The sequence below is a fragment of the Semicossyphus pulcher genome, unplaced genomic scaffold, assembly GCF_022749685.1.
Source record: "Semicossyphus pulcher isolate SPU_LCO1_2020_fin unplaced genomic scaffold, fSemPul1.0.p SCAF_1, whole genome shotgun sequence".
NCBI classification, from domain to species: Eukaryota; Metazoa; Chordata; class Actinopteri; order Labriformes; family Labridae; genus Semicossyphus; species Semicossyphus pulcher.
In genome coordinates this window covers 9,337,184-9,363,672 of record NW_027211603.1, presented here as the reverse complement: position 1 = coordinate 9,363,672, position 26,489 = coordinate 9,337,184, and the positions used below count along the sequence as shown (strand labels likewise).

At 40.0% G+C, this 26,489-nt stretch overlaps 3 protein-coding genes across 3 annotated transcripts; 1 reads left to right on the top strand and 2 right to left on the bottom strand.

The window, feature by feature from the left end:
- Positions 1–846: 846 nt before the first annotated feature.
- On the bottom strand, positions 847–3,653 carry LOC138588044 (RING finger protein 148-like). Its single transcript, XM_069658016.1, has one exon. The coding sequence runs from the start codon at positions 3,260–3,262 to the stop codon at positions 2,174–2,176; it is 1,089 nt and encodes a 362-aa protein (XP_069514117.1). The 5' UTR covers positions 3,263–3,653; the 3' UTR covers positions 847–2,173.
- Positions 3,654–7,659: 4,006 nt separating this feature from the next.
- Positions 7,660–13,784, top strand: slc24a5 (solute carrier family 24 member 5). Its single transcript, XM_069663066.1, has 9 exons — positions 7,660–7,822; positions 8,159–8,338; positions 9,201–9,284; positions 9,499–9,602; positions 9,765–9,865; positions 11,292–11,572; positions 11,689–11,895; positions 13,053–13,154; positions 13,462–13,784. Exons 1-9 carry the CDS (start codon positions 7,660–7,662, stop codon positions 13,782–13,784), a joined length of 1,545 nt encoding a protein of 514 aa, XP_069519167.1.
- A 940-nt stretch (positions 13,785–14,724) lies between these two features.
- myef2 (myelin expression factor 2) lies at positions 14,725–24,735 on the bottom strand. The gene is made up of 17 exons (XM_069657892.1): positions 24,567–24,735; positions 22,747–22,949; positions 21,953–22,005; positions 20,979–20,986; positions 20,773–20,866; positions 20,137–20,328; positions 19,891–20,044; positions 19,753–19,802; positions 19,606–19,666; positions 18,483–18,596; positions 17,947–17,991; positions 17,743–17,856; positions 17,535–17,630; positions 17,290–17,349; positions 15,657–15,841; positions 15,273–15,324; positions 14,725–15,105 (listed from the first exon to the last, which is right to left on the bottom strand). Exons 1-17 carry the CDS (start codon positions 24,680–24,682, stop codon positions 14,942–14,944), a joined length of 1,761 nt encoding a protein of 586 aa, XP_069513993.1. The 5' UTR covers positions 24,683–24,735; the 3' UTR covers positions 14,725–14,941.
- Between the last annotated feature and the right edge of the window lie 1,754 nt (positions 24,736–26,489).

Sequence of the window (26,489 nt, the reverse complement as noted above, 5' to 3'; positions counted from 1 at the left end):
CCTTTACAACTCTGGGGATACGAGTTAGGATCATCTGACATTAGGGGGATGCCTCGTCGTCATCTCATGATAACGTGATGAATAAGTCGAGATCTTGAGAAAACAACCAAAAGTAACTCGTTATCACAGAGTAAATATAATGTATGGATGCATGTCTGCTCAGGGCTTCCGTACAAAAGTAAATGTATATCACTTAAATAGCATTTGATTCTGAATAAATATGACAGTCAATGTGAAACAACACAAAATGACTCTACTCTAAAAATCCTTCATATTCACCAATCCAAGAGGAGAACTCACTCTTAAGATTCTCACTCGAAAAAATGTCCACACTTGAGTAATAGTCTGTCCTGAAGGGTCCCAGTTGGGCACTTTATTTTAAGAGGTCACAAGCCCCAAAAGGATAGAAACCACTTGTTTATAACAACACAAGCTTTCAGTCCTGAATGACTCAGAGAACGTTTCAATAGCCTGGAGAAAACTTTTGTAATTTCATTACAGACGTCACTTTGGACAAACTTCTGAAACACAAAAGAAGGATAATAAAAATAAGACCTCCATTCATTTGCCAAACAGCTGCATATCTGTGCCTGCTCGGTCAGGCCCTTCTACTTATATGATACGATGATTATCCAGCTCAGGCTCAAGGCGTGTGCGGATCGGCTCCCACCTGTGCCGAGGTAATTACAGCTTCCCTCCTGTTCAACGGTCACTGGGAACACGACCATAACTCTGAGAGTGAGACACCTCTTACCCACACACAGGCCTGCCTGATACAGAGCAACACACTCATACATTCACAAACAGCACTCTCACAAGCACACACAGCATGCTCATAAAGTTGGCCTCATTTTGAGGGATTTATTGCATTCTAATAAGCATCAATGTGATTTAATACAGCAAGTAATATCCATTTACACAGAACAATTTAAGACTCCTGGAATCTGTTCAACAGTAGCGAAAATGATTCAATATAGAAAAATATCTTTAAGTACCATAATCAGCACATCCCCGGCAGCAGATAAAGAAATGGGACAATTCTTTAGCTTTATCGCTCACTGCGGGACACACTTCATCTTAGAATCACAAGAATATGAACAAAATGTCCCGATGCGAGCGAGCAGAGGTAGACCACAAGGGCTGAATAAACTCCTTTCCAAATATGTCGAAGAAAACCTGGAAGACCTGTTCAACCGTTTGTGCTTGTACATACAAAATCAGCCGTTTGGAGACGAGACATATATTCTGTTTTATCTTTATATTAACTCTGATTTAAAAATCAATCTCAATATACATGTATAATATCTTAAAATAGAACACAAAGATAATTTCCCCTTATCCAGTAGTCAAGATTACATTCTTTGGGTGCATATCAAGGACAGGTCCTGTGACATTTATTGCTTTGTCACGTCACCGTGGGTTTTTCAATTTCAAAATAAAAGAACGACAGGCCGGCCGGCAGCTACAAAAAAGGGCCTGGAGATTCTTCTTATTGAAACATGTTTCGGAGGTGCATGTTTGTACAAAGTGTTTGCCCCTCAGGTGATGTTATTCACTCATTTTAGCGCAATGTACGCATGCTGCACATCCAGTCAGGGTGTGTTCATAAGGGTGTGTCTGCAGATCCACCCAGTTACAATTAAAATGCCATGTTCCAGCTTATACAGAGGAGGAAGAAGAGTCTGTTTGTTCAATTGATTGAATAAAATTCCGCTTCTTTAAAAGACATTGGAAGCTAACGAGCTTTTTGTTAAGCAAAATTTGGCCCCACTTTCAAACTGATGGTCAAATGATCCTCTGCGCTTCCTCCACAGCCGGTGTCGAGCTGCTGTGCTCACTATGCAAAACTGCAATTTGACACTGACTACTACTCAGTGTTCAGAGTTATAAGCATCTCAAGGTAACTGTATGAACACACCCGATAATTTCACACTTGCACCAAGACAGACACTAAGAAAATGCGACGGCATCCAAGAAAATTACAGAAGTCCATTAACATTTTTCAACCTTTGAATTTCGTACAATCTCTTTCAGCATGCCTGCATTAAAGATGAACATTGTTTCTCATGTTGGATCATTAAAGTTCGATTCCATTGTGCTGGTTCAGTGTAAAATATCTACAAACAGGGAATTTGATTGTGTCCTGGTTTTGGTGTTTTGTTTCCGTTGCTGTTCATCCTCTCGCCGGCTGCGAGTCTCCCTCGAAGGCCCTGTTGTCGTAAAGATGCTGATGTCTCTCTGGGTCGGGGCTCGCTCGGTCAGTCAGTGGGACTTCATACAAAGGTTCCCCTCCTGCCACTGTGACCACGGTGACATCTGGTGGCGAATCAGTAGAAATGTCCTCTTTCATCTCATCCTCCACCCCAAGGGCCTTCATGATGTCGCACTTGCACATGGGGCAGGTCCTCCTCTCCAGCAGCCAGGGCTCAATGCACGCTTTATGGAAGATGTGGTCACATGTAAGCACTGTCACCACTTCTCCTGCCCTGTAGGATTCAATACACACAGCGCACATATGGGAGTCACAGGTTGTTTCCTCGTCGTCTCTCTTAAGCGTGCGTACTTGTAGGCGCTTGATCGCTTTCTTTGCCTCGTTTTTCAGCTTCCTCTCGGTGCGTCTGTGCCTGTTCAGAATGTAGAGACGGTTTGCAGAAATAAACACAAAGTAGGTGACCGCGGCCGCTGTCACAACAAAGAAGGCGATGGACAGGAAGTAAAGCCAGTAGCTGTCCATCCAGGGTCCGTGAGGGCTGCCTACATCGATCAGCATCTGAACATCTGTCCCATTCTTCACCAACTTGAATATCTCCATGCCCTGAATGTTGCCAATCATCACCGCCACAATCCCAGCTGCATCTGAGTGTGCCATGTGAGTGGTGCTGTTGCCGCTGCCATCCAAATTATACACCAGCACACCAGCTGCCCCTTGTCGTTTGGCGGCGTTGATCTTTTCGCTGAAGGTACAGTTGCCCCTTTTAATCAGGGCGATCCAAGGTGGCGAGGTTTCGTTGCGGTTGTAAACAGGATCAGGGCCGCAGCCTTTGGGGTCTCCCTTGGGAAGTGTTACAATGCCTGAAGCTTTCTCCAGGGGAGAGTTGCGACCGTACATCCCACACTCACAATACTTGTCCACAGTCTGATTGTTGCTGTTAGCATAGCTTATATCCACCACGGCTGTCCAAAACACCACAGCAGCTGAACAGGGAACAAGCCCTGACAAACACAGCAAAAGCAGCAGGCAGTGTTGTGTCTTCTTACCCATGGTAACGCTCGTCTGAAAACAACAGCAAGCCCTCTGTTAGCTCCTTTAGCTTCTTTAAAACTCCTTTGTTAGTCCCAGTTCCTGGTTTGTTTGAGCCACAGCGATCTGACCAGAGCTCGGTTTCACCCAACCTGCTGTCTAAGGTAATCTGATATGAGTCTTTGGTAACATAACACGAGCTCTGCGTCAGCCACTCACCTCTCGTTATCTTCCTGAACCTTGAACAGTGAACACTCCTCTCAGAGGGCAGGGTGCTGCTATTCAACAAGTTGAAGTGCAATAAACACACAGACCTGTGCTGTTTCAAGAGCCAAGGAACAGCATACGCGAAGGCAAGACACAATAAAAGAATGATAAGGATAATTGCACGGACATAGGTCACAAACACACAGCTATCTTGTGAAACTAGTAAAGGCTGCTGACGTTTCCTTATATAACAAAGAGTAAAGCAACTGAACCAGTGTCTCCAGTTTGGCTGGTTTCCTTCCCCTATTTCTGTGAGCTCACTGTTGTGAAAAGCAGACTGACGAGTATGACTCCTCTACCTCGTGGCTATTTCCTTTAAAAGACAAATATAGCCTGCCACATTTAAACAAACATACATACATGATGTAAATGTGTCCCTTAAATCACAAAATATTTGCTTCAAAAAAAAGTTTCCCCTACATTTGGATACCTTCAAAAGCTTTATTCCACACAGCTAGCATTCCAGTGACAACTGAGATGGAACAGGGCATTGTCAAGTTTCCATTGTATCCTCTTACACACAAGTGAAAGCACACACACACACTCAGAGAGACAGAGAGGCTTCAAATGACAAATGAGATGGAGAGGCTTCTTGCCAAGCTGCTATTTTACCTTACTGCTCCAACACACACACACACAAACCACAGCACACTGGCCTCTGAAGAATGTGCAATAAATCATTTATCTCAGGGGGACAAAAATCTGTCAATAAAAGGGAGTCTGGTTTTTATTCCTCGTACAGCTGCAGCTCACAGGTCTTGATAACAGGAACAATGGTGCTGCTGTCACACTTAAATTCTTCAAATACCCAAACACATGAAAAAGGAAGGTACAATATAAACCCCATACAGTTATTATAGGCCTATTAGCAACAGAGGGAAATGTTTTTTGTTTACCTCTATAAAAAAGGACTTTTACAACGTTGGTGGGAAATTAGCAGTCACGTTTTCAAGATATAATCAAGGATTTCGTGTTCCAATACTGACATCTGCTGGTTGGATAAGGGTTTGGACAGTAACAAACTTCTGAACCAAATAACTAAGTAGGTCAATCAGACACCCAAGCCAAAGCACTGTGATTAATAATAGCTGTTGTAACGCGATGTAACACCTGATATAAGTAGGTTATCATGAATAAAATGATTCGATGCCAAAAAATAGTCTGAAATTTGAATAGTACTCCATGTTGTATTTTATATGAGGGCTGAAATCACACCCAAAGGCTTTACAATTAATGAAGACAGTATTAAATAATAATGTTATGGGTAAATACGGACCACTATATGTCTGTGAATGTCATCCAAAAACTGAAAAAGCCTTTTGGATAAGGGGCGAAACGTCTTCAAGGACTTCATCCAAGTCAAGTTGCCTTTAGGATTAAACTTTGGACAGGCCACTAAAAAATTACATGACATTGAAAAAAAGAATGTCTTCACGTAGATTGAAGAGAGACATTACGACATTAAATGGTCATTACGGGAACGGCTGTTGTTAAATGTCCAAAAAAAAAGAAAAAGAAAAACTTTAAGAAAACTTCTTGAAAAAAATAGATGCTAGAATTAAAAGGATTGAACCGGATGTTACCCCTCTTATTGTGAAAGGAAACCGGGGGGAAATGGTTGAAATGTTTATTTAATTTCGTCTTATATATTATTTAATCTTTAACACACACCCAGGATTGTCCCTCACAACACGTTTCTTTTACGTCAAAAAAAATAGTCCCTACTCCAAGATGAGTCTCGTGTTTAAAAAACAAACAAACTAATCCAATTATACCACACAGTGGCGCCATTTACTCACTGCTGTGAACCTAACAGTAAGGAAACCACTGTTAAGACTCAAAATCATCCATCACGAGGCAAAAAAGTGCAGCCTATTTTTAACTTGGCTGACCTGCTGGGATTACCAAAACAATTTAAGTGCCAAGCAGATTATTAATCACCTGGCAATCTTCAAGTAATCACGCTGTGTTTTGTGTTCATGCAACCTACAAACCTACTTAATTAAGCAAATGCAAACTTCATTTCAACACAGTCATTAAAAAAACATAAGCCAAGTGACTCACCACTTTTCCTGCAGGTTTGTTTCTGCTTTGCAAACCACGTCCATCAGTTTAAGGTCTTAAGTTAGCGTAGTTGTCTTGAGGTGGCACATGTCCGAAGGTTGTGAGGATTTGGGGGAAACCTGGGACATGTCCAAGCAAGCCCGACAACCCGTCGCTCCTCACTCACTCACTCACACACACACACACACACACACAAACACACCCCTTTTTCCTGTCACACACGGGTCCACTTGTTTGGTGTCAAAGGTGTAGTCTGAGTCAGTTAAAGTCTGATTGTATGTTTGTCCAAGGTATTTAAAATTTGTCAAATCTGTTGCATACTGTTAAAGATTGTGTTAGCCTATATTAATATACGTCAAGACATTACTATATTGACAAATTCGCAGATGGAGATGGTAAGTTGTAGATTTAAAAAACTTGTATATTGACCTTTAAAAGCTCCTGTGAGGAGTTTTTCGTTATGAAACAGGCTGAAATGTATTCTGATGACTCTATATGACCTTCAAAAGTGAGTGATACATGTGACTGTTAAAAGAGCAGGATGATATTTTTTTATTAAAAACCACCTTTTATTGTACTTTGACACAGGCATATCATGTACATTCCTTTGTAAAAATGGAGCCAGGTAACATTTTGAGTGACAGCAGGGGGGTTTGTTTGTTTTTTCTATATCCTTTGTAAACTGTGAAATTAACAACAAAAAGAACTGTGAAAGAAAAACCACCACTTCAGCATGTACAGGGCAAAATCAGCAGAGAGGAGAAGAGATGAGAGGTACAGCTTTGTCCACAGTGGGCGCCAAAATCAACACAAACTAAAAGTTCCTCACAGGAGCTTTAAATTGAGATTACTTTGTTAAATAATCTTCATATGCTAGAAATGTCATTTTGTAGGCCTGTGACCACAAACTTACTGCCTGAAAAAGGCTGAAGCCCCTCCCATTAGTTATTTTATGTTAAAAAAAAAAACTTTAAATATATAATAATAATAATAATAATAATATACATATACATATAAAGAAATCGACCTAACGTATATTTATAAGAAACTAACTTCTTCAATATTTTTCATTGACATAAGGACGTAATGATGACCGTTAGCCTTTGCTGATTGTTGATTTGATTGGTTGATTGGTTTGTGTCGTTTCATGTTTGGTTGCATCTGTGGGACAACGTAAACATACATTACTTTCCTTGGCTAGGAGTTTCTACAAGTGACAAATCGTTTTGGTGAAATACAATAACTTTGTGCTAATCAAGTGATTATGCAACGCGTTTAACGAGGGAACATAGTTGATATCGGGTGCAACGATGAAAGACCGCTAATTCAAATTATGCAAATGCTAACGTGATGTGATGTTGTGTTGCACGAGATGGGGGGACGATAGGGGTGATGGTGAAGGAGGAGGACTGTTTGACAGAGGTGCATTCATGATGTAAGTTAGCGCCTTGGGCTGAAAGTAAGCTACCGCTGTCTTTTGCTTTAACTGTCAATGGTGTTTTTGTATGCATTTGCTCGTTCATTCTTAGCATACAAAATTAACACTGCTTTCGTTAAGCAGTTAGTACCGTGCATTTCAATTATATACCCGCAATAAGTTAATGTTCTCAATCTGTTGTAATGTTAATTTCTTATCGTTTGTTTCGTCAAAATTCATTAGCACCTGCTATAACAATACAGCTCCCCCAATCATAAATTCCTTGCGCTGCCAGTGCTTATCCTACAAACCTAAACTTGTGTTATAATTCAGTTATAAAGGAGACACAACAATATTTCCCGCATTGAAAGATGTGAAAGAACTGTATTAAGGTGGTTTAATACTTTGTTACACCCCCGCTGTGCCTCAGGCTGGAGTCGACTGGAATGCCCAATAACTCGTGATCCCCCACACTTGGTAGGGCCAGCCCTTAAATGATGCTTTCTCCCCCTCAATAATCTCTTTATTTGCGTCTTGTAGTCGTAGAGTAGAGTTAGATGCAGCGCTTTCAAGCAGATTTAGCTCCTATTAAATCTCTGCAAACTTGTTCGACTTACAGGAACATATGACTCCTTGGAAAATTTGATAATTTCACTTTTTATTGACTTAAATGACCATGAATAAGACTGCAGCTCTGCATAAGAAGAAGAGAAAAGATTTCATACCTTACTTTTTAGGATTTGTAATATTTTTGTATTGCACGGTTCATCTTGTATCATTTACAGCAAAATCAGCTCAGGACACGCACCCAGGCAGGGTGCGAAGGGATGTTGGTAAGAAAATCAGATGTTTAAACCCTGTTTGTGTGTGATTTCTATTTCTTTATGTCGTATTTAATCCCCCTTGATATTCCTAAAGATTTTCGTTTGATCATTTGAATCTGTGTAATGTGTGATTATAAATGCCATGGCTCTTTTTTATGTTTTAGAAAGTGTGAGTAATCAATTGTGGCTCAGCCGCTGTGACAGTGTTTGCTCAGCTAATCCTCATGTCTTATTGGCATGAAATACCGTGAATCTGCCATTAAGAGATCAGGCAAACTCCATTCAGTGCTTCAGCAACAGGCTGGTTTTATCAGTGATATGGTTGTGTGTGTCCTCCTGTTTCAGAGAATGAGACAGAATGCGTCGCACCACAGACCACTGAGTTTCCTGAAGGCTTCTTCACGCTGCAGGAGAGGAAGGATGGAGGCCTCGTCATCTATTTTATGCTTATTTTCTACATGCTTCTGGCTGTGGCGATAGTCTGCGATGACTACTTTCTGCCATCTTTAGAAGTGATTAGTGACCGTAAGTGAGATGAAATATTTTGTGCTTTGTACAATATTAGAGTGTGTGTGTTCAGGACCAGGAAGAATCATTGCATCATCTCACGGACTGTAATAGCCTTCTGTAGTGTATGGAAAAATGAGGATTATAACCTTGGACCACAAGTTAAACTGTACATTCATATATTATTATAACATTCTTATCATGTTTAATTAAGAGTAAAACCTAATTTGAATTTTAGAAGCCAGCTATGGGCTCATTTAGAAAACTTGATATATAATTTGAAACTAATACCACAACAGCCACAGACATTGTTGTGTTGAACTGGTTTAACTTCAAACGATTTGGCTGTACAGAGGTTGTAGGAGTCTTGAGACTGACCTAAATATTTGGATAGATTGTGTAACTGTATAAGTCAACACATTGAATCTTCTATGTAGTATGTTCGACTGATTGTCACAGTGATCCTGTGTTTCTAGTCTATGTTTCTACTTGAGGCCTTCAAGCAATAATCTGCCTATTCATTTCTTAGTGAATGAATTCAACCTTTAGCCTCTGAAAATTCTACTAAATAATGAAAAACACTGATAATCCTCACAGTTTAAAAGCTGAAACCAGCAAATACTCAGCGCTGCTGCATGTTGAATAAATGAAACAATAACCTATTATCGGAAAGTTGCTGAAAATCAGCTATAAACTTTTTGAAATGGAAAAGTTAAATACCTGTACATTATAGTTCATCCCCTTACTTTAGACATAGCCCTACAATAAATAAATTCATTTTTCAGGTTGCAGTTTGTTCTTAATCTGAATTACATACCGGTATGTTTTTTACACTATGTAAGCTGTCATGTAATCTTGTTTTTTCTTGTGCCTCTCTCAGGGCTGGGGCTGTCTCAGGATGTAGCAGGAGCCACATTTATGGCAGCAGGGAGTTCTGCACCTGAACTGGTCACAGCTTTTCTGGGTAATCAGACATTTACAGGAGAATTATTATTAGAACCTGTATTGTACTGGAGGACTCTAGCATCATCAGCACTGTCATCGTGTCCCTTTCCAACATATGGGAACAGAAAGGGCCTTTGATGAGGACAGTTTTCTCTCTCTGTATTCTTCTCATCCACATTGTCCCTGTCCTTAAAGACGATATGCTCTCTTTATGTGTGTGATGTGTATGTTAGGTGTGTTTGTGACAAAGGGAGACATTGGGATCAGCACCATCGTCGGATCAGCGGTCTACAACCTGCTAGGAATCTGTGCTGCATGTGGACTCTTGGCCTCCATGGTACATCCTTACACAACCTCACACTGACAACAATCATACAAAGATTACCCATAACTACCTGTCCATAAGAGCTGCACCTTAACAAAGGGTCAAAGCGGAAGAATCCTTGTGTACATTGTGTTTTATAAGCTGTGAAACATTTATTTTTGTTTCCTCTATCAGGCAGGCCGACTCACCTGCTGGCCACTGTTCAGGGACTGCCTGGCATACGCCATCAGTGTTGCTGCTGTTATTGCCATCATCTATGATAACAAGGTTTACTGGTGAGTGTGTGTGTGTGTGTGTGTGTGTGTGTGTGTGTGTGTGTGTGTGGACTTGGCTGTAAAAGAAGTCAAATTAAGCTGTTAGATGTGTTCTGTGACAGTGAGAATAACAAATTAAAATGGATCACAAAACGATTGTGTGTACAGTACAATGACCCACTGAGAGTGCAGATTGATAAATGTCCACCGTCATAAACACAGTAAATGCTGCAGCATTTAGCACGTACAAAAGATTTTTAATTACTTAATTTTGGTCACGAAGACACTGTGTACGCCGACAAACAGCTTTATTATTACAAAGTTATGGGGTATCGTAAAAGCTGAACTACATTTTTGTTGTAAATTTAAGGGCCAGTTCGCAGATTTTTGACCTCAGTCCTATCATGCTAATGCCATTATGGTAGGAAAAAAATGCTATTTCGCTCTGTGCCTTTGGAGGACGCTGTCCGCTTCTCCAATGGGCCCTGGAAAACCTCCGCCAGACTACGTAAAACGTGTCGTCTGGTGGAGGCCAGGGAGCTTGCTAAACTACTCTTCCTCAATTTAGGACGCCGCCTCCGATGTCACGTCTCGTTCAAAATCGTCAGGTTTGAAATGAAGACTGCAGACCTGAAGATTTTTTAGACTATCCACCTGTATATTCTCGTCGAATTTCGGATTCCGTCGTATTTCTCTGACCCGTTGCCTGCAGCAAAACGGTAGCATTCCACTCCAGCGTCTCTCACTGGGCCGTTCCTTTCAGAGGGAGGGGCGCAATGCACACTGGGTGTTGTAGGAATGTAGAATGGGTGAAACCACAAGCTGTTTGTACAGCTTTCTCCACAGCTCTGCGCCAATTTCAAATATTATTGCTTCTATTGATTACAGAGAACACCAGCTTTGACTGACAGTGGCTTTTTTCCACTTTTTTTTTTTTAAATTGCAGCTTTAAAGGAGAGAAATCAAAACCAAACTGTTATTAAAAGTAAAAAACATTACAAAAAATGTATTGGTGAGAAGCATGCTAGCATAAATAAGCTACAGTAAAATTAAAATATCTTCAAAAAATCCACATTGGACCTGAACCCATTTTTGAGTCATAGGTTTTCTAAAAATAATAATGATACTTTGTTTAAAGAGCCTTTAAGGGTCCTCAAAGACACTTCATATAAGTTAAACTGTTCATACATTTGTAGTAAATCTTCTAAAAGCAAGGTTCATCTGAGAGCTTTTTTCAGCAACATGCTCAGATGTTATCACATGATTAAGGTCCTGTACTTAGGTCACCTGTTGAGACCAGAGCAAGTTCCATTCTCTAAAGTAGGCCATGGGATTATGGTTGAAAGCTCTATAAACAGTGAAGTTAGTGGGCCTTGCATTTAGACTATTTACAACTTTACTTGTATAAATGTTAATGTAATCTTAACACTGTGCTTTCTGTTTACAGGTATGATGCAGCCTGTCTGCTGATGGTCTATGGTGTCTACATCGTGGTCCTGTGCTTCGACCTTAACATCAGTGAGTTTGTCCTGAGGAAAATCAGCCCCTGCTGCACCTGTGTGACTAGAGAAACTGCTAAGCCTGAGATACAGCCGCTGGTGGGCTGGAACGATGACACCCATCTTCGAGTGCACAGTCGCTCCAGGACGGACAGCGGGATCTTCCAGGACGACTCAGGATACTCTCACCTGTCCCTCAGCCTGCACGGCCTCAATGAGATCCCTGAAGGTGAAACATAACTGCAGTGTTATGACACATCCACCTGGATGGAGTCTTGATTTTTGACCTTTATGACATCTCATTATGTGATCTACAGATAATATCTTTGTCTGTCACTCCAACAGAGCCAAGAAGTGTGTTTTCCATGCCAGAGAGCGACTTGAAGCGCATCCTCTGGGTCCTGTCTCTGCCCATCATCATTCTGCTCTTCCTCACCATCCCTGACTGCAGGAGAAGGTTCTGGAATAGATGGTTCATGGTAACCTTCATCATGTCTGCTGTCTGGATCTCAGGTTTCACGTACATCCTGGTGTGGATGGTCACTGTCGTAGGTGAGATCATTGCTCTGACTTTGTTTAAACTCTGTATATTTCTTAGTCTTTTAATGGCAGTTGTGAATCAGTGCATCAGTCATTGGTTAGAGGGCCTCTGTGGATCACAAGAGTTTGAAACTTGTGAGAAAAAGGTCTCATTTGCAGAGTAGAATCACATGTTGGTCTGCTGGCTAATTCCTGAGATGCCATTGTCCTACAAAGTTAAGATGGGGGGGGGTATTAGAGCCCCAGCAGGCCATGTGCCCAGCCAGCCACAGCAGGATTACAGTCTGTTTCACCCCTAAGGAAACACAATCATGTGAGCCCTACGTGTGTGTACACAGAGCTATCCACAGGCACGGGTTCAAGAGAAGCTCTACTCCCCCATTCAGACATAAAACTGACCTAGGATCAGGCGAGAAGGGCCGCTCCATCATGTGATGGTGGTAGGTCTGCTGAAGTATAATGAGATTATTATCCCGTAGTCTTCAGATGGGCTCACGTGAGAGAAGAATTTCGTGTTATGAAAGTGCAGGCATGGGACCGAGCAGGTACAAGTCATCCATACAGGATGAGATTGAGAATGTTTTCATGCTGCAGGAGTGTGATGATCCAGTGGAAGCTCAAAGCATGTGCTTAATACCTTGGTACCAGTGGAGCTTAAGATTAATGAAGTCAGTTTTCCCACAACAGCATAGCTACCATTGAGGACAAAAGCTCATGTCCTCTGTAATGTTTGCAGCATTATTGGGGGTGTATAGCGACATGAAAAGGAGTTTACTTGTAGGGATTACACATGCATAACTCCTGGGTTTTGTATGGCTCGTTCTGATACTTTGAGACTAAATTTGACATCTCTCATCAGCACATAATGTAGAGAAAACAGTTCAGATAACAGGACAGTTAAATACTAAATCATTTTTTGTTGTATTTTTAAATTGCTTCAAACATTTTAGGAGTTATGTTGGAGGCTTATGGAAGTTTCCTGAGGTTAGTGGGGTTCTGAAATGTTGTCTTATGACCTCATTATTTCTCCAATCTGCATCACAGCCCAGCCTCCAGCGATTACTTATTAACCCTTTAGCCACAGTTTAAATCAGCTGCTGTTCACTCCTAGGCTTGGTGTTGTTGGAGGAGGGGCAACTTTAATTTTTATGGTTGGTATGTTCACACAGGGGAGACCCTTGGCATTCCCGATACAGTGATGGGACTCACCCTGCTTGCTGCTGGAACGAGCATACCCGACACTGTGGCCAGTGTGATGGTGGCCAGAGAAGGTAAACAGTGGGCCTGGATATAAGTTTAGGCCCAACATAGAAAAGCAATTCCAAAATTAATTGTAATTTTTGAAGTTCCTCTTTTAGAATAACTTAAAATACCAGAATATGATAGCTGATGAAGACACTAGCTCTCTAGTAGAACTGAGTTAATCTGCTGAAAGTCATTCGAGTATTGATTAAATTCACTTTGCTGACTCATTTTCCCATCAGCCATTTGAGAAACTACAAGAGGCAACTTGTATACTGACATTCTGTGTGAATAGTGTCTTGAAACCACGATGTAAACAGGTTTTCTTTTCATCAGGGAAAGCCGACATGGCCATGTCCAACATTGTGGGCTCTAATGTGTTCGACATGCTGTGCCTGGGCCTGCCCTGGTTCATCAAGACTGCCTTCGTGGACAACGTCAACCCTGTAGAAGTCAACAGCAGTGGACTGGTCTTCATTTCCTGTACACTCCTCCTTTCTATCATCTTCCTGTTTGTAGCCGTTCATATCAATGGATGGAAGTTGGATTGGAAGTTGGGATTAGTCTGTCTTTTCTGCTACATCGTCTTTGCCACTCTGTCCATCCTCTATGAGCTGGGGATTATTGGGAATAATCCTATAAGACTGTGCGGTGACTGAGTTTTGACCTTCCCAGAACTGGAGCCATTTTCTCGGAAACCATTAACGTTACAAAAACACAACGAAATTCTTAAAAGTCTATAAATCTTCAAATGCCAAGACAAGGAAGCATGATCCCACTCACATGCTTTTAAAGATAGCGTGCCGTAAAGACTTGTGCTGGTCACATCTCATGAAGAGGATGATCTTTATGAGAGGAAATGTGCCAAAGATAATTCGCCTGCGAGATCCAGACTGGACTTATCATAAAATGAAGACCAGATATCAAGTGCTGAGATGTCTTCTGTCTTACTCAAGACCTATAAACAGAAACTGTGCTGCCTCAGGAGTGACTGCAGTGGTCAAATAAATCTAGAAGTCAGAGATAAGTAGTAAAGGTGTTAACTGTTCTTTTGGCCTTGTTCTTCTTTTTACGTCAGCGGGTGAGTCAAGACAAAAAGAGGCACCATCTACAAAACCTCTGATAAGCTTTATGAGCAAGTCCTTATTGCCTGCGGGGAGGAAAGTGGAAAGAGCCACATTTAGTAAAAAAACAAAACTTTCCACTTCGTTCTTCCCGAAAAAGTAGCATTACTTCAGTTTTGAGTTGTGTTTACAGCTGACTGCAAAGCCAACATTGGACTTCACTGATCTATACTTAGATCTGTAACAATGCCAGTGTCATTAAAAGTGGCAAACAATATAAACTACCACCGGTCTGAGATCTGGCAAGTGTAACAGCTTTGTGCGATTAATGTTGGAGAGCATGCCTGATAAAAATATGAGTCCATTCTGTTCTTATTGATGCCTTTGTTATTGAAGTGGAATTTACCCGCTTCAAGATGCCACCGTATGGCAGTGTTGAGCAATAATTCTAAATAGATGAAACACCTCAGGCTCAGTTTACACAATGTACAACAACTGCAAGACTTTGATCCCAGAAGATTTTACAACCACTAGGTTTAAAAATTAAAAAGTTTATTTGTTCAAATAAACTGCCTGACAAATTAAAAAGGGTTTACAAAACAAAGATAAAAGAGCTATGTAGTTTATATAAACAAAAAATGAAACGGTGGACACACGGAGATATGAAGTAATTGTGTTTTTAAAACAAAACAAAAGATTATTGGCAAGAGGGCTGAATGTGGAAGTGTGTTAGCATGACTTCTACAAAAGCTCTAGGCGTTGCGATCGATACGGACGTCCACCTCTCGGCCGTTGATCTTGGTGCCATTCATCATCCTGCAGGCCTTCTCGGCGCTCTCTGGAGAGTCAAATCTTACTGTGCCACAGCCCTTTGACTTTCCGTTCTCCATCTTTATCTCTGCGAACATCACCTGGCCTGCAGGAGACAAAAATGAGGAAGTGTTGAACGTTGTGGTTTCAGAAAGCATCAAAGTGTTGATGGACGGTTCACAGAACATTTACAATGTCAGAATAAAGCCTCCCAGTGGTTTGCAAATTAAGCAATAAATACATAATTCAATTTATAGTAAACAAAAAACATACCGCAGTGACTGAACTTCTCTTTCAGCTTCTGCCATGTCAGATCATAGGACAGCTGTAACGCAAAGAAGTATACTTCAGTGAATTTGTTTATCAACATAAACATACTTGAGGCTAGATTAAACCATTATGAGATGTGTAGTGTAGTACAAATACATCAAGTTAATTCATATAAAAAAGGCAATAATGAACAAGTTATTACAGCATCATTACTATTTATATTAATGCAGGGCATGGATGGGTTTTGTCCAATTACAACCTCCATATATAAGGGGGCTTCTAGGTCCAGAGGAAATGTATTAATCAATAAAACAGGGGAGGACCTATAGCTGGCTCTGTTACTCCACTCCTGCTTAATATACTTGGTATTCTCTAAGCCACACTTACATTTCGCACAAAGATCTGACAGCCACCTTTGGACCCAGAGCCTCTGTCCGACATGCCTCCTCCCATGTGGCTTGGCCCTCCTCCTCCATAACCACCAAAGCCACGGTTCATGTCCATCCCTGACATGCCCATACGGTCAAAGCTGGAGCCCATGCGGTCCATCGACATGTTACCCATTCCACCACCTGTAATTAGATCACACAACACACTCATAATATAAGAGAGGGACTGCAGCAAACATATTTCAACAGGGCGGTATAAATAGGTTTCAGCACGGTTCTATTCCTCCAAAGACCGACAACATCTGCATGTTCAAACTCTCATACACTAAACATGCCAGCTATCTTACTCATGATTTATTCCAATAACGTCACTGAGGTGTGGACACACTGTAAAACTGTACAGGTATTTTATCACTACAAATCATAGGCTGTCACACAGAGTACAATGTCACTGTGACATTGTTTAGGTAAAGGAGACTTTCGACTCTCCTCTTAGTTTTGAAAGAAATTATGTAAATAGTCGTAGGAATAAAAATGTAACACTCTATATCCATTTTATATTTTGCGTACAACCCGTATTTTAATCATGCCAGCGCAACATCAGGTGCAAAGCGAAGGGTTTTAGATTCACAAACTGTGTCGGCACGTGCTGGTTTGGTTCATGCATATGCAGCTGTGCAAAGGGCAAAATGGCTTGAAGCGGTATCAGATGGTGTGGTGATTAATAAATACACTCTGAGCCAATCACATTACTTGTCCCATTGGTCCGGAAAACAGCTGTGCCAATCTCACTGAGGTATGACAACAACACTCCAACCAATGGAAAGACGCTTCTTCACGAAATCAGGACTCCACAAGTCTGCAGCCTTTTTATATTATGATTTGTAGATGCAGATTAAGCCGTCTATATGCCTATATTAATTAAACTAGAGCAAACTATATTTAAGTTTTAATCTGCTGTATATCACATCGTATATGATCACATAGTATTGTAAAATGTGCTATAGCTGATTTGCAAAATGATGCATTTTCACTGAGCTGCTGTAACATGACAAACCATATTATAGCCCTCCCACCTGATGCGTTACTCTGCAGCAGCAAAGTGTCATTTTTATGTTATTTAAATGTGAATAAAAACTTCTGTGTGGTTTTCCGGGGAGTTTATTCTACAATGAAAACTGCATGAAAAACAGTCGCAGTTGCAGCTGAGGCCACAACATCATTCCTTATGCTGTCAATGTAAATTACTATTGATCCTACTTTAGCACGTATAAACCAGTGTTAAGTGGCTTTCTGTTTGTTTTCAGGACAGCACATGACGTCATCCGATGGAAAGAATGTCTCTCTGACTACTCGCTTTTCTTATTACCCATCATCTATTCAGCCAAGCATGACACCTAATGCCTTTTTAAATCATGGTAGTCTAATATTATTGCCCCTTTCGTTTAAACCATCAAAAGACTATAAAATTGTGAGGGCTATTAACTTTAAATGTCAACATTAATAAAGGAGGCCTGTGGAGATCCAACTGCAGCTTACAAATAATAAATTACAAAAATAATGTGTTGAAATATGGGAAGAATTGAAAAGTAATACTTTTAGAAAAGGTGTGAACAGAATAATTAATGTACCTAATCCAGTCCCCATGTGCCCCATGCCACCACTGCCCATGCCTCCGCCAAAGCCTCCACCTACAGGAGAGATTGCAAGTTAATGCAGATAAGCTTGGACCACAACACCGCAGCATACAAAGAAACCAACAGCAGGACAATATAACAGCATACATGACAAAAAAGCAATCCCTTAACCCCATCACAACTTCCCAGAGGATCTTAAGTGCACTCCACTGCGCCTTGTGTGATTGCATGTCACTTACCCATTCCTCCAAAAGAATCCCCAAATCCTCGGTTCATTTGCATGTCACTGTGGCCGAAGTCCCGATCCATGCCACCCATTCCTGACCGGTACATATCTTACGAGAAAAATACATAAACTTTAATCTTATGATACCAATAACACAAAAGGTACAGGTAATTACAGTATAATCTCATCCCTACCAAGTAGGAATGAATACATTCACTTACCTCCCATTCTGCCAACTGGCGCCATGTCTCTCCCTCCATAGCTGCCCATGTTGCCCATGTTATCCATGCCCCCGAAGCCTCCTCCACCTCCTCCTCCTCCTCCTCCACTCATTCCTGTCAGGAAAAAAAAACAACCAGTTTGAACAGGGTTCTACTTCCTTCAACACAAAATGTAATTTGTTCTTTAGATAGCAAAAACCTGACCTCCTCCAAGTCTGTTCATTCCACCACAACCTTGAACGTCCATACCTACAGCAGAGGTTGAGGTCAGTCAGGCCGTGTCAAAGCATGCACTGTAACTGCTTACATCCAACACTGTACAAAAGGTGCTTTAAGGCAAAATGTCACATTTTAACACCTAATTAAAAGAAAGAAATGTCCAGTGTTTTAGCTGTTGGAGCTGTGGTTGTCTTATCTCTTAACCTACATTGGAACAGCCGCTGGGTCAAAAGATGAGCCATGAAATTGTCTGCCAAGACTTGATGACAGATTGGATTACTCATTAACTGTATATGTGGGTTTGTTGGCATATTCATCATAACAGAATGACGTTCAAAGTTTTTTTAAATTAATTCTGCCTTGTTGTTCCAATGTGTTGAACAGCCAGCAGATTCTTCTTTATGATTCGTATTGGTCTTTAGAGATACGCTAGGTTGCAACACAGTATGTAACTTACTGTAAGTAGCATGTGTGACCATTTTCTACAAAAACGTAACTAGAACTTATGAGAGGTGACTGACCTCCAGGCCCCATGGAGCCCATTCCTCCTCCTCCTCCTCCTCCACCGCTCAGACGGTTGGCATTTATAGGCTGCCCTCCTGGTCCAAGTCCCAAGCCGATGCCACCAAGACCCCCTACACAAAAAAAGGCAAGAAAACTTTGATTACTTAATTCAAGGTTCTTTACATGATTCTTGACTAAATCTGCAGCACACCACCTCTAAAGAAAGGAAGATTTTCAGACCAGAGCATGTTTTCATTTACCCATGACTCATACATTTCATATTATCACCTCCTATTTTGATGCAGCAAGTGTTTCAGCACAGACGAGCACACCATGGGAACATGCTACGACTCAAAATGACTGACGTGTCTTCTGATTCAAGGACTTTCACTAAACAACGTCCACTTCAATGTATTTACTGCTTCTCGATATCTTGAAAATGTATTTTTTCTCTGCAAAAATGTTTCCAGCTTATGTTAAAAGGCAAACGTTTTTGAATTTGACCAACAAAATGAGATTTAAACTCTAAAAAACGGTTCAATTACTCTATGTTTGATACAAAGTAATAAACCACTCTGAACCACTTTTTTATCATGACTTTATTTAAACTTAAAGGGCCAGTTCGCCGATTTTCAACCTCAGTCCTATCATGCTATTATGGGGAGCTAATGCCATCATGGTAAAAAGAAAAATGCAATTTTGCCCTGTGCCTTTGGAGGACGCTATCCGCTTCTCCAATGGGCCCTGGAAAATCTCTGTGAGACTACGTAAAACGAGTCATCTGGCCATCTCTGAACCACTGCTTGCAGCGAAAATGATAGTATTTCATTCCAGCCTCTCTTGCTGGAGTGAGGGGCGCAATGCACACTGGGTGTTGTAGGAATGTAGAATGGGCGAAACCACAAGCTGTTTGTACAACTTTCTCCACAGCTATGGCACCAATTTCAAATATTATAGCTTCTATTGATTACAGAGACCACCAGCTTTGACTGATGGTTGCTTTTTACAGGGGAGAATTGATCCTTTAAAACTACAAGCCATAAAGCATTTTGGTTTTATTAGCGTACTGCTTCAGCATCACACTGTATCTGGGCCTTTCTAACATGATAACAACTAACAGGAGGATTACACTTTACTCACGTGGTAATTGAGGTGATTTTTCAACTTGACGGAAATCATCCGGGGGAAGAGATTTCTCATCCTGTAAAAACCGAACAACAAATGTCAAAATACATTTTCACAGTCTTTGTACAACTCAAAGATACATAATGACTTAAAATAACTTACCATTTTAACGTGCATCTGTCTGTCAAAGAGCATCTGTCCATTGAACATGGCTAAGTCATGAGTCAAGGAGAAGGTCACAGTAAAATTGAAAAACATTGCTTTGTGTGTTTTTCTGATGCACTGTTCTCTGAAGGATACATATGGCCTGCACAGCCTCCAGCGACTGCTCAAAAGTCACTGTTCCCATCCCGCGGCTCTTGCCATCCTTATCTTCCTTTACATCTGCTCGTTTCACCACGCCTGCCATTCCGAACACCTCTTTTAACTTCTTCCAGCCCACCTTGAAATCCAGCTGGAAAACAACAGCAAAACATATCATTTATTAATCAACAGGAATCTTCATCACAAGTTAAATATTGATATTATTTATTACTATGTCCTCACATTGGCCACAAACACTGTGTTGCCCAGGCGTCCGGCTTGCAGTGCATGGATGATGTCGTGTGGGATGTTGGGGTTGTTGGCAATGGAGTGTGGGATGTTCATCCCGCCAGGCCCCATGTCCTGCCCTCGACCTCCATGTTGACCTCCTCCCATGCGCTGCAGCACACGCCGAGCATGTTCCCCATCAGGGTCCTTAAATAAAAAGAACATTGCATTAATTCTGATGTGCCATAATCAATATACAGAGAAAGAACCAGTCAGGTAAGGGTTTTACAAGCGATAATAGACAATACACTCAACACTTGCTTGTGTTACCTGGTGATCATTTTCAGTGTGTATATATTAAGTTAATAGGGAGTATCTGGTGCAATAAATTCTGCAATAATGACCGAATTATCACTTTGTTTTTTGAAAAGCCAGAAGCAACACAATACCCCATCTTGATGTTAACCAAAAAGCCCCAAAATGTACAATCATCTGTCACCAGGAAGTATCTGGGTGTCAGCAGTACATTTTTTGTTTTACTATCATTCACTTGTAACTTGTCTAGACCACAACAATAAGAACACAAAAAAAATGCACGTTTTATCTCTACTGCAGTTTTGCTGTAATGTTTGAACCACTTGTTGTTCTCACCTCCTTGATGTTGAGTGGCCTTCCACTCAGGTCATGCTTATTCATAGTTTCTATCGCCTTCTTCACAAACTCCTCATCTTTGAACTCAACCACACTGTCAAACAGGAAAATATAGGTATCAAATGAGTCAATACAATCATAAGATCAAGAAATTCTTAAAGTTTAATTAAATAAGTTTTGTATAAGAATGTTTAGTAGTTCCTTACCCACAACCCTGCACAGGAAGGCGACATAAGAGTCCATGTAGCACACATATCCATGGTCGAGGGAGTAAACAAAATACAGTTAATGTAAAGACACAGCACTAGAACATTCAAAATCTAATGTATCAACATGCTTCTAGTGGTTTCATAGTGCATTTTGGGTATTTTTTGCACACTGGCTTGAGCCAGCAAGTTTTTGGTTGTGTTAAAATCTAATGCAAACAATATTAAACAATGTTAAAAAAGCTCATAAGAGGAAATTCTATATCATTATCTGAAACAGACTCAGGACATTTTATACTTATGGTTGATATTTCATAAAACTTTTGGTAAAAACATTTAGCACTTATTTATACCTATGCATTGCATTCTAACTGAAACATTTAATGTGTTGAACTGGACATAAATACCAAGGTAGGAAAAAAAACATAAGTATATGTTAAGTACATTGTTTAGGTTTAACCAGTTTTACCTCTGCAATAAAGAAAAATATAGTGGTCCACATTTGCTTCGATATATGCATTATTGCCATTTGGTATAAAAACATAATAAAAAACATTACAGGATCTTTCAAGGCTGTTTTTCCTTTGAAGAGAGAGCTGTGCCATGTAACAGAATTGTAAAATAAGAATTTGAGACATGGGGGTCAATCGATAAGACAAATCACACAACCCACATTTCCCTTTAGAAAATGGCCAAACAAACAAACTTTTACACCAATTGAAATAACAACAACAAAAGCAAAAGTGTACTCTTAGATGAGTTCATTAGACTAATTTTCCAAAATCAACAGGACATCTCCCTTTCAAATGAATACTATCATTAGCCATCTATCAGGCTCTAAACACAACCTTCAGTATCTCCAGTTCAGTAACTTAGAAAGACCCAAAGGATCAGAACCTAAAAGAGCACTTGATTAATGAGAGCCTGCTGAGGGCATTTAAAACCTCGTGCAGCAAGTTGGCCACATCACTTACCCTTGACTTTCCTTCTGCATCCTTAAAGAGCTCCACGTATGTAACCTCACCAACTACATGAGACATACAAAAGGAAAAATACCAAAAGAACAAAGGATTTTAAGTCACCAAGTCTTCAAGTCGCCGTTGGCCTTGGCAATGCCGCTACAGATGGAAATGGCCCATTAATGATCAACAGTCAGCCCAGACCAACATCCCACCAGACAACACCATGCCTTTCTGGGCAGTGACTGAGACACCCAAAGGCCAAGGCCAGAGAGAAACACAGCTACATTAAACCTGGGAAATTCAAAAGACTTCAACATGATCAGTTTGTCAACAGATTCCATTCATAGCAGTTGAGAGTTTTAAGCTTCCTTTGACCTTTCAAAAGGCATCTTTACACCCCCATAATTCAGAAAGTAAAACATTACAATATTTTCATTCATATAATCAAAATTCACCGAGCAACAAATCAACAAAATCATTCAACAATCAATTCTACTACTGGTTTGAGGTTACATTTTGGAGCTGAAATTGCCATAAAACAAGGGACAATGTAACTAAGTTCATCCTCCTTTTCTCACAGACATATCAGCCCAAACTTAATTGGTGCCCATCCAAAAATTTTATTAAAACTCCAATGGCCTAATATCACACTATGTTAAATCCATACTATCTGCACAGAAAGCTACAAACTAAATTACTACTGCTAGAAGCAGGATGCTCCATCAAAGTAAAAGGGCCAAAAACTTCTAATCAGCTGAAGAGGTAGAGAGAATGGGAGAAACCATCCCCATCGCTGGGGACATTACCTTTCTCCCGCATTAGATCTTTAATAGCCTGCCACTTCATATCATAGGGGATATTGCTGATGAAAACCCGGTTCCTATGGGCACCCTTCTTTTCTCCACCATGTTTGTCTTTGTAGGGATGGTAGCGACTTCCTCTTCTGCTCCCAGACGACTTCTCTTTAGCATCATGCTTTTCTTTTGGGGGCTTAGTTTCCTCAGCATCCCTGCAATATGCACAAAGCAATAAGTCAGAGAACAGTCTATCATGTTTGGAGATCATGCAGTGCTGTCCATACATTTTAAAGCAGGTTCCAATGATTTGTATTGCATTTCGAGTGTAGTGTGCTTTTTCCATAAAAAATGAATTGAACAGCTGCATAAACGTTATAATAAAAACACACACTTATCCTGAGGAGAAACAGCCAAACAGATAATCAGCTGGCATTACCTAAACAGGACCACATTTTAATGCTTTATGGATACGTGCTAAGACGCCTTTGGATTCCCAAGAGTGTAAGGAGGAGAGATTATTTTGTAAAGATTTAAGTTTTGTCAATGGGAAAGAGCCGTAGCTGGGTACATGATGGTGAATATAAAAGGTCCTGTTATTACGCTGGACAAAATATAATCATGTGGCTTCGCAAATTATAAAACAGGTACATTTAGGAAGCCAGATAAATTATTCTTGGTAAGAGTTCAGGCTTTACGAGACAACCTTCCACACAGTCTAGAAAAGAATAGACCTTTATTAATCCCAAAGGAAATTCTTGTGCCAGGTTGCTCCAAAGTTACAGTACAAAAATGAGAAATACAAAATAACTAAAATATAAGCTGAAATAAACAATATAAAGTGTGTGGAAGTTAAATGTGGAGAGACAGTGCCTAACAAAATAACAATAGTACAATAAGATATTTACAAAATGAAGCCTCGTAAAAAGTAATGGTGGCAGTTACATTGACAGTTGTACTTGCAGTGAAAATAGTAAGTAATGAAAACCTTATACTAGATAAATACGTAAAAGTGCGAAGTAATTTTAAAGAGTTTTAACTTATTGCACAGGATAGTGAAAGGTAAGTAATTTACACATAATGGTAAAAAAAGTGGCAGTATTGCACATAATAAATAACTTTATAAATATAAAATATAAAGCCTTTGCTATTAAGGGAGATATTGCACATGATAATGAAAATAATATAACCTGATACTGAAAAAGTGTTATTACACATAATAGTAGAATTACTATTATAGCAGCAAGAGTACTTATTGACGGTCCTGCTGCAAAATGGCATCGTTAAGATAGCTAACATTAGAAATTAGCACAATTACTTAATTGGTACTAGTTCAAAGATAACGTGCAGCATCGCGGAGCCATTAGCAGCTAACTCACGTTATTGTTAGCTCACGTTAGCTTGGCACAGAAAACGTGCAACTCATCTAAAATTAATAGAGATGTTAATGCAAACTTGCTGGTATTCGCGTCTAAATCAAATGTAGTTTGTTTAATTGTCCAACTACGTAAGGTAAACATTTTTAACAAGCGTTTTAAAAATATGTTGGCGTTAGCAAACAATAAACCACAATCGAGATTAGCACGCAGGTTGACCATGCATGCAGCATTATAGAGGTTATTGCAAAAATGGAGCCTTTAAGATTACAGTTCGAAATTGTATGGCACACGTTTACTGTCATGTTGGCTAAAACAGCTATAATTTATCAAGCAAATGACTGACGGTTTCCACGTTAAACAACAGAGGCTAGAGACGTCTTGGCTAACAATAGCTAGCATCACAGGACTCCATTTTAGCTTAACTAGCTAACGGCTGCACAGGTTTTTACTCACGGTTTCACGCCGTTGGGTGTTTCTTCAGATGTCTCCTCGGATTCGGACGGCACAGATTCAGCAATGGTAGACTCCTCTTGCTTTGGCTCATCATCAAGAATTACAACATCTGCCATGTTGAGGTTTTTCTTGCCACACACAGCTCACGATGCCTCTGGTGCTACGCAGTTCAAAATGTGCAGTGGAGATTTGCGCCTTCAACGCGAGACTTGGGAGATGTTGCTAGGCAGCCGGGGGGGAAGAGAATTGGGGGTGTACAGTGAGAATATTGAAAAAAGGTGAGCACATGGCGGTTTTAAGGTTAGTTTTTGGGGGGTCACTGAGTAAATAAGAGTGATTGAGTAACTAAAAGATAAGAGCTGAAATTAACACATATCAGAGATATCTACTAAAACCTGTAAGTACATGAATACTCTGCAAACTTTTTTTAAATTACATGACAACATTATTTAATTTGCCTGTTTTGTTAGCTGCTGTAACGAGTAAATTTTCCCTGTGGGGGGTCAATACAGCTTATTTTATCTTATCTTATCTTACAGATATAAATACTTTGTCTAGCTCCAAATGGTTTGGCATATATGGACCACAACTTTTTTTCTAATTATTTAGTGACAAAATAATAGTTTTGGGCTGTACAAAAAGTATTGCTCATACACTTACACATGTTTACATCTGAACAATGATTAAAAATAAGTCTTAGAGGTTAGTTTTAATGGCCAAGCTTACTTTTGAGGATACTATGCCATTAATAGCCAATTAAACTTCATCTGCATAGTCTAAATAGTTATTTTATGTGTGTCAAAATCTTCAGCACATCTCGAGTGCGGCTTTCTGACCTAAAACTGTTTGCAACGTTATGTGTCAAGTGATTTCCATACAGATATTTTGATTTTGCCTCTTAGGTTTCTGCATGTCATACCCACAAACTCAAGAAGTTGTGTAACCTCGCTCCTGAAACACATTTTCATGTCAGGGACAGATACCACTAAAAATTCAGCAGCAATGAAAGGCTGATTGCAACAGTTTCCAGTTACAACACGAATCTTGTTGACCTGTGATATTGCAGAGAAGTTAACCTTTAACATACAGTACAGTACATGTGTTAATCTTTAGATGAAAATTCAGGTCAATCAAACAAATACATTTCCTTGATGACTGTGAATCATGCTGCATTCATCCCAGAGATGAATGCAGCATGATTCAAACCAAGATGGCTGAAAAATAACTTTGTAAATTGAACTCACTCACATTTCTGTAGTTTAACACACTGTGAAACTAAGTTAGTACATTTCAATTAGTTAATACTGGAGCTTTATGTTACTTCCTCTGTAGCAATGACAGCGTGTGGATTATTTTACTTTGTTGAAACCATTGTAGACCTTTGGATGATATTTCTCACTGACACTACTACAAGATACCTCTGTGTAGTGGCTTTCCCCAAATATCCACTTGAAGTAACATGAAGTTACTTTAAGTTACTAAAATCCAAACACATAAACAATCAGTCAAACTTTAGAACAACAAACTTGACAACTAATTATAACATTAAATCGACTGTGTAGTTGTGGTGTGAATACAACTAGCAAAAATCACCCCGGCCCTATGTTGCATATGTCTGAGATTGCTCAATCTTGGTTTACTAAAAAAAAATCAAGCGTATTTCTGAATTAATTTAAAGCTGCAAAATGCTTGAGGTCATTTGTGAATAGCTTTTTTTGCAGCTGCTGCTGTAATTCCCTTGTAATGTATACTATGATGTGCACATTCCCCGAGGCTATAATAAAGCTCTTTAATAACAATATATGGAAGATTATATTCGTTCCTTATAGTCAGACCACCATTTCTAGATGAAAATCTAACTTACAATGGCCAATGTAAATTTAATTAAGTTTTGGGCCTCGGGAGAATTCATAATTGCGGCAG

Coding starts and splice junctions, on each gene's coding strand:
- myef2 (XM_069657892.1), bottom strand. CDS start 24,682: ATGGCAGATGTTGTAATTCTTGATGATGAGCCAAAGCAAGAGGAGTCT. Junction 22,006..22,746: donor AGATCTAATGCGGGAGAAAG/GTAATGTCCCCA, acceptor TGTCTCATGTAG/TTGGTGAGGTTACATACGTG. Junction 18,597..19,605: donor AAAATCACCTCAATTACCAC/GTGAGTAAAGTG, acceptor TTTTTTGTGTAG/GGGGTCTTGGTGGCATCGGC.
- LOC138588044 (XM_069658016.1), bottom strand. CDS start 3,262: ATGGGTAAGAAGACACAACACTGCCTGCTGCTTTTGCTGTGTTTGTCA.
- slc24a5 (XM_069663066.1), top strand. CDS start 7,660: ATGACCATGAATAAGACTGCAGCTCTGCATAAGAAGAAGAGAAAAGAT. Junction 9,866..11,291: donor TATGATAACAAGGTTTACTG/GTGAGTGTGTGT, acceptor TTCTGTTTACAG/GTATGATGCAGCCTGTCTGC. Junction 13,155..13,461: donor TGTGATGGTGGCCAGAGAAG/GTAAACAGTGGG, acceptor TCTTTTCATCAG/GGAAAGCCGACATGGCCATG.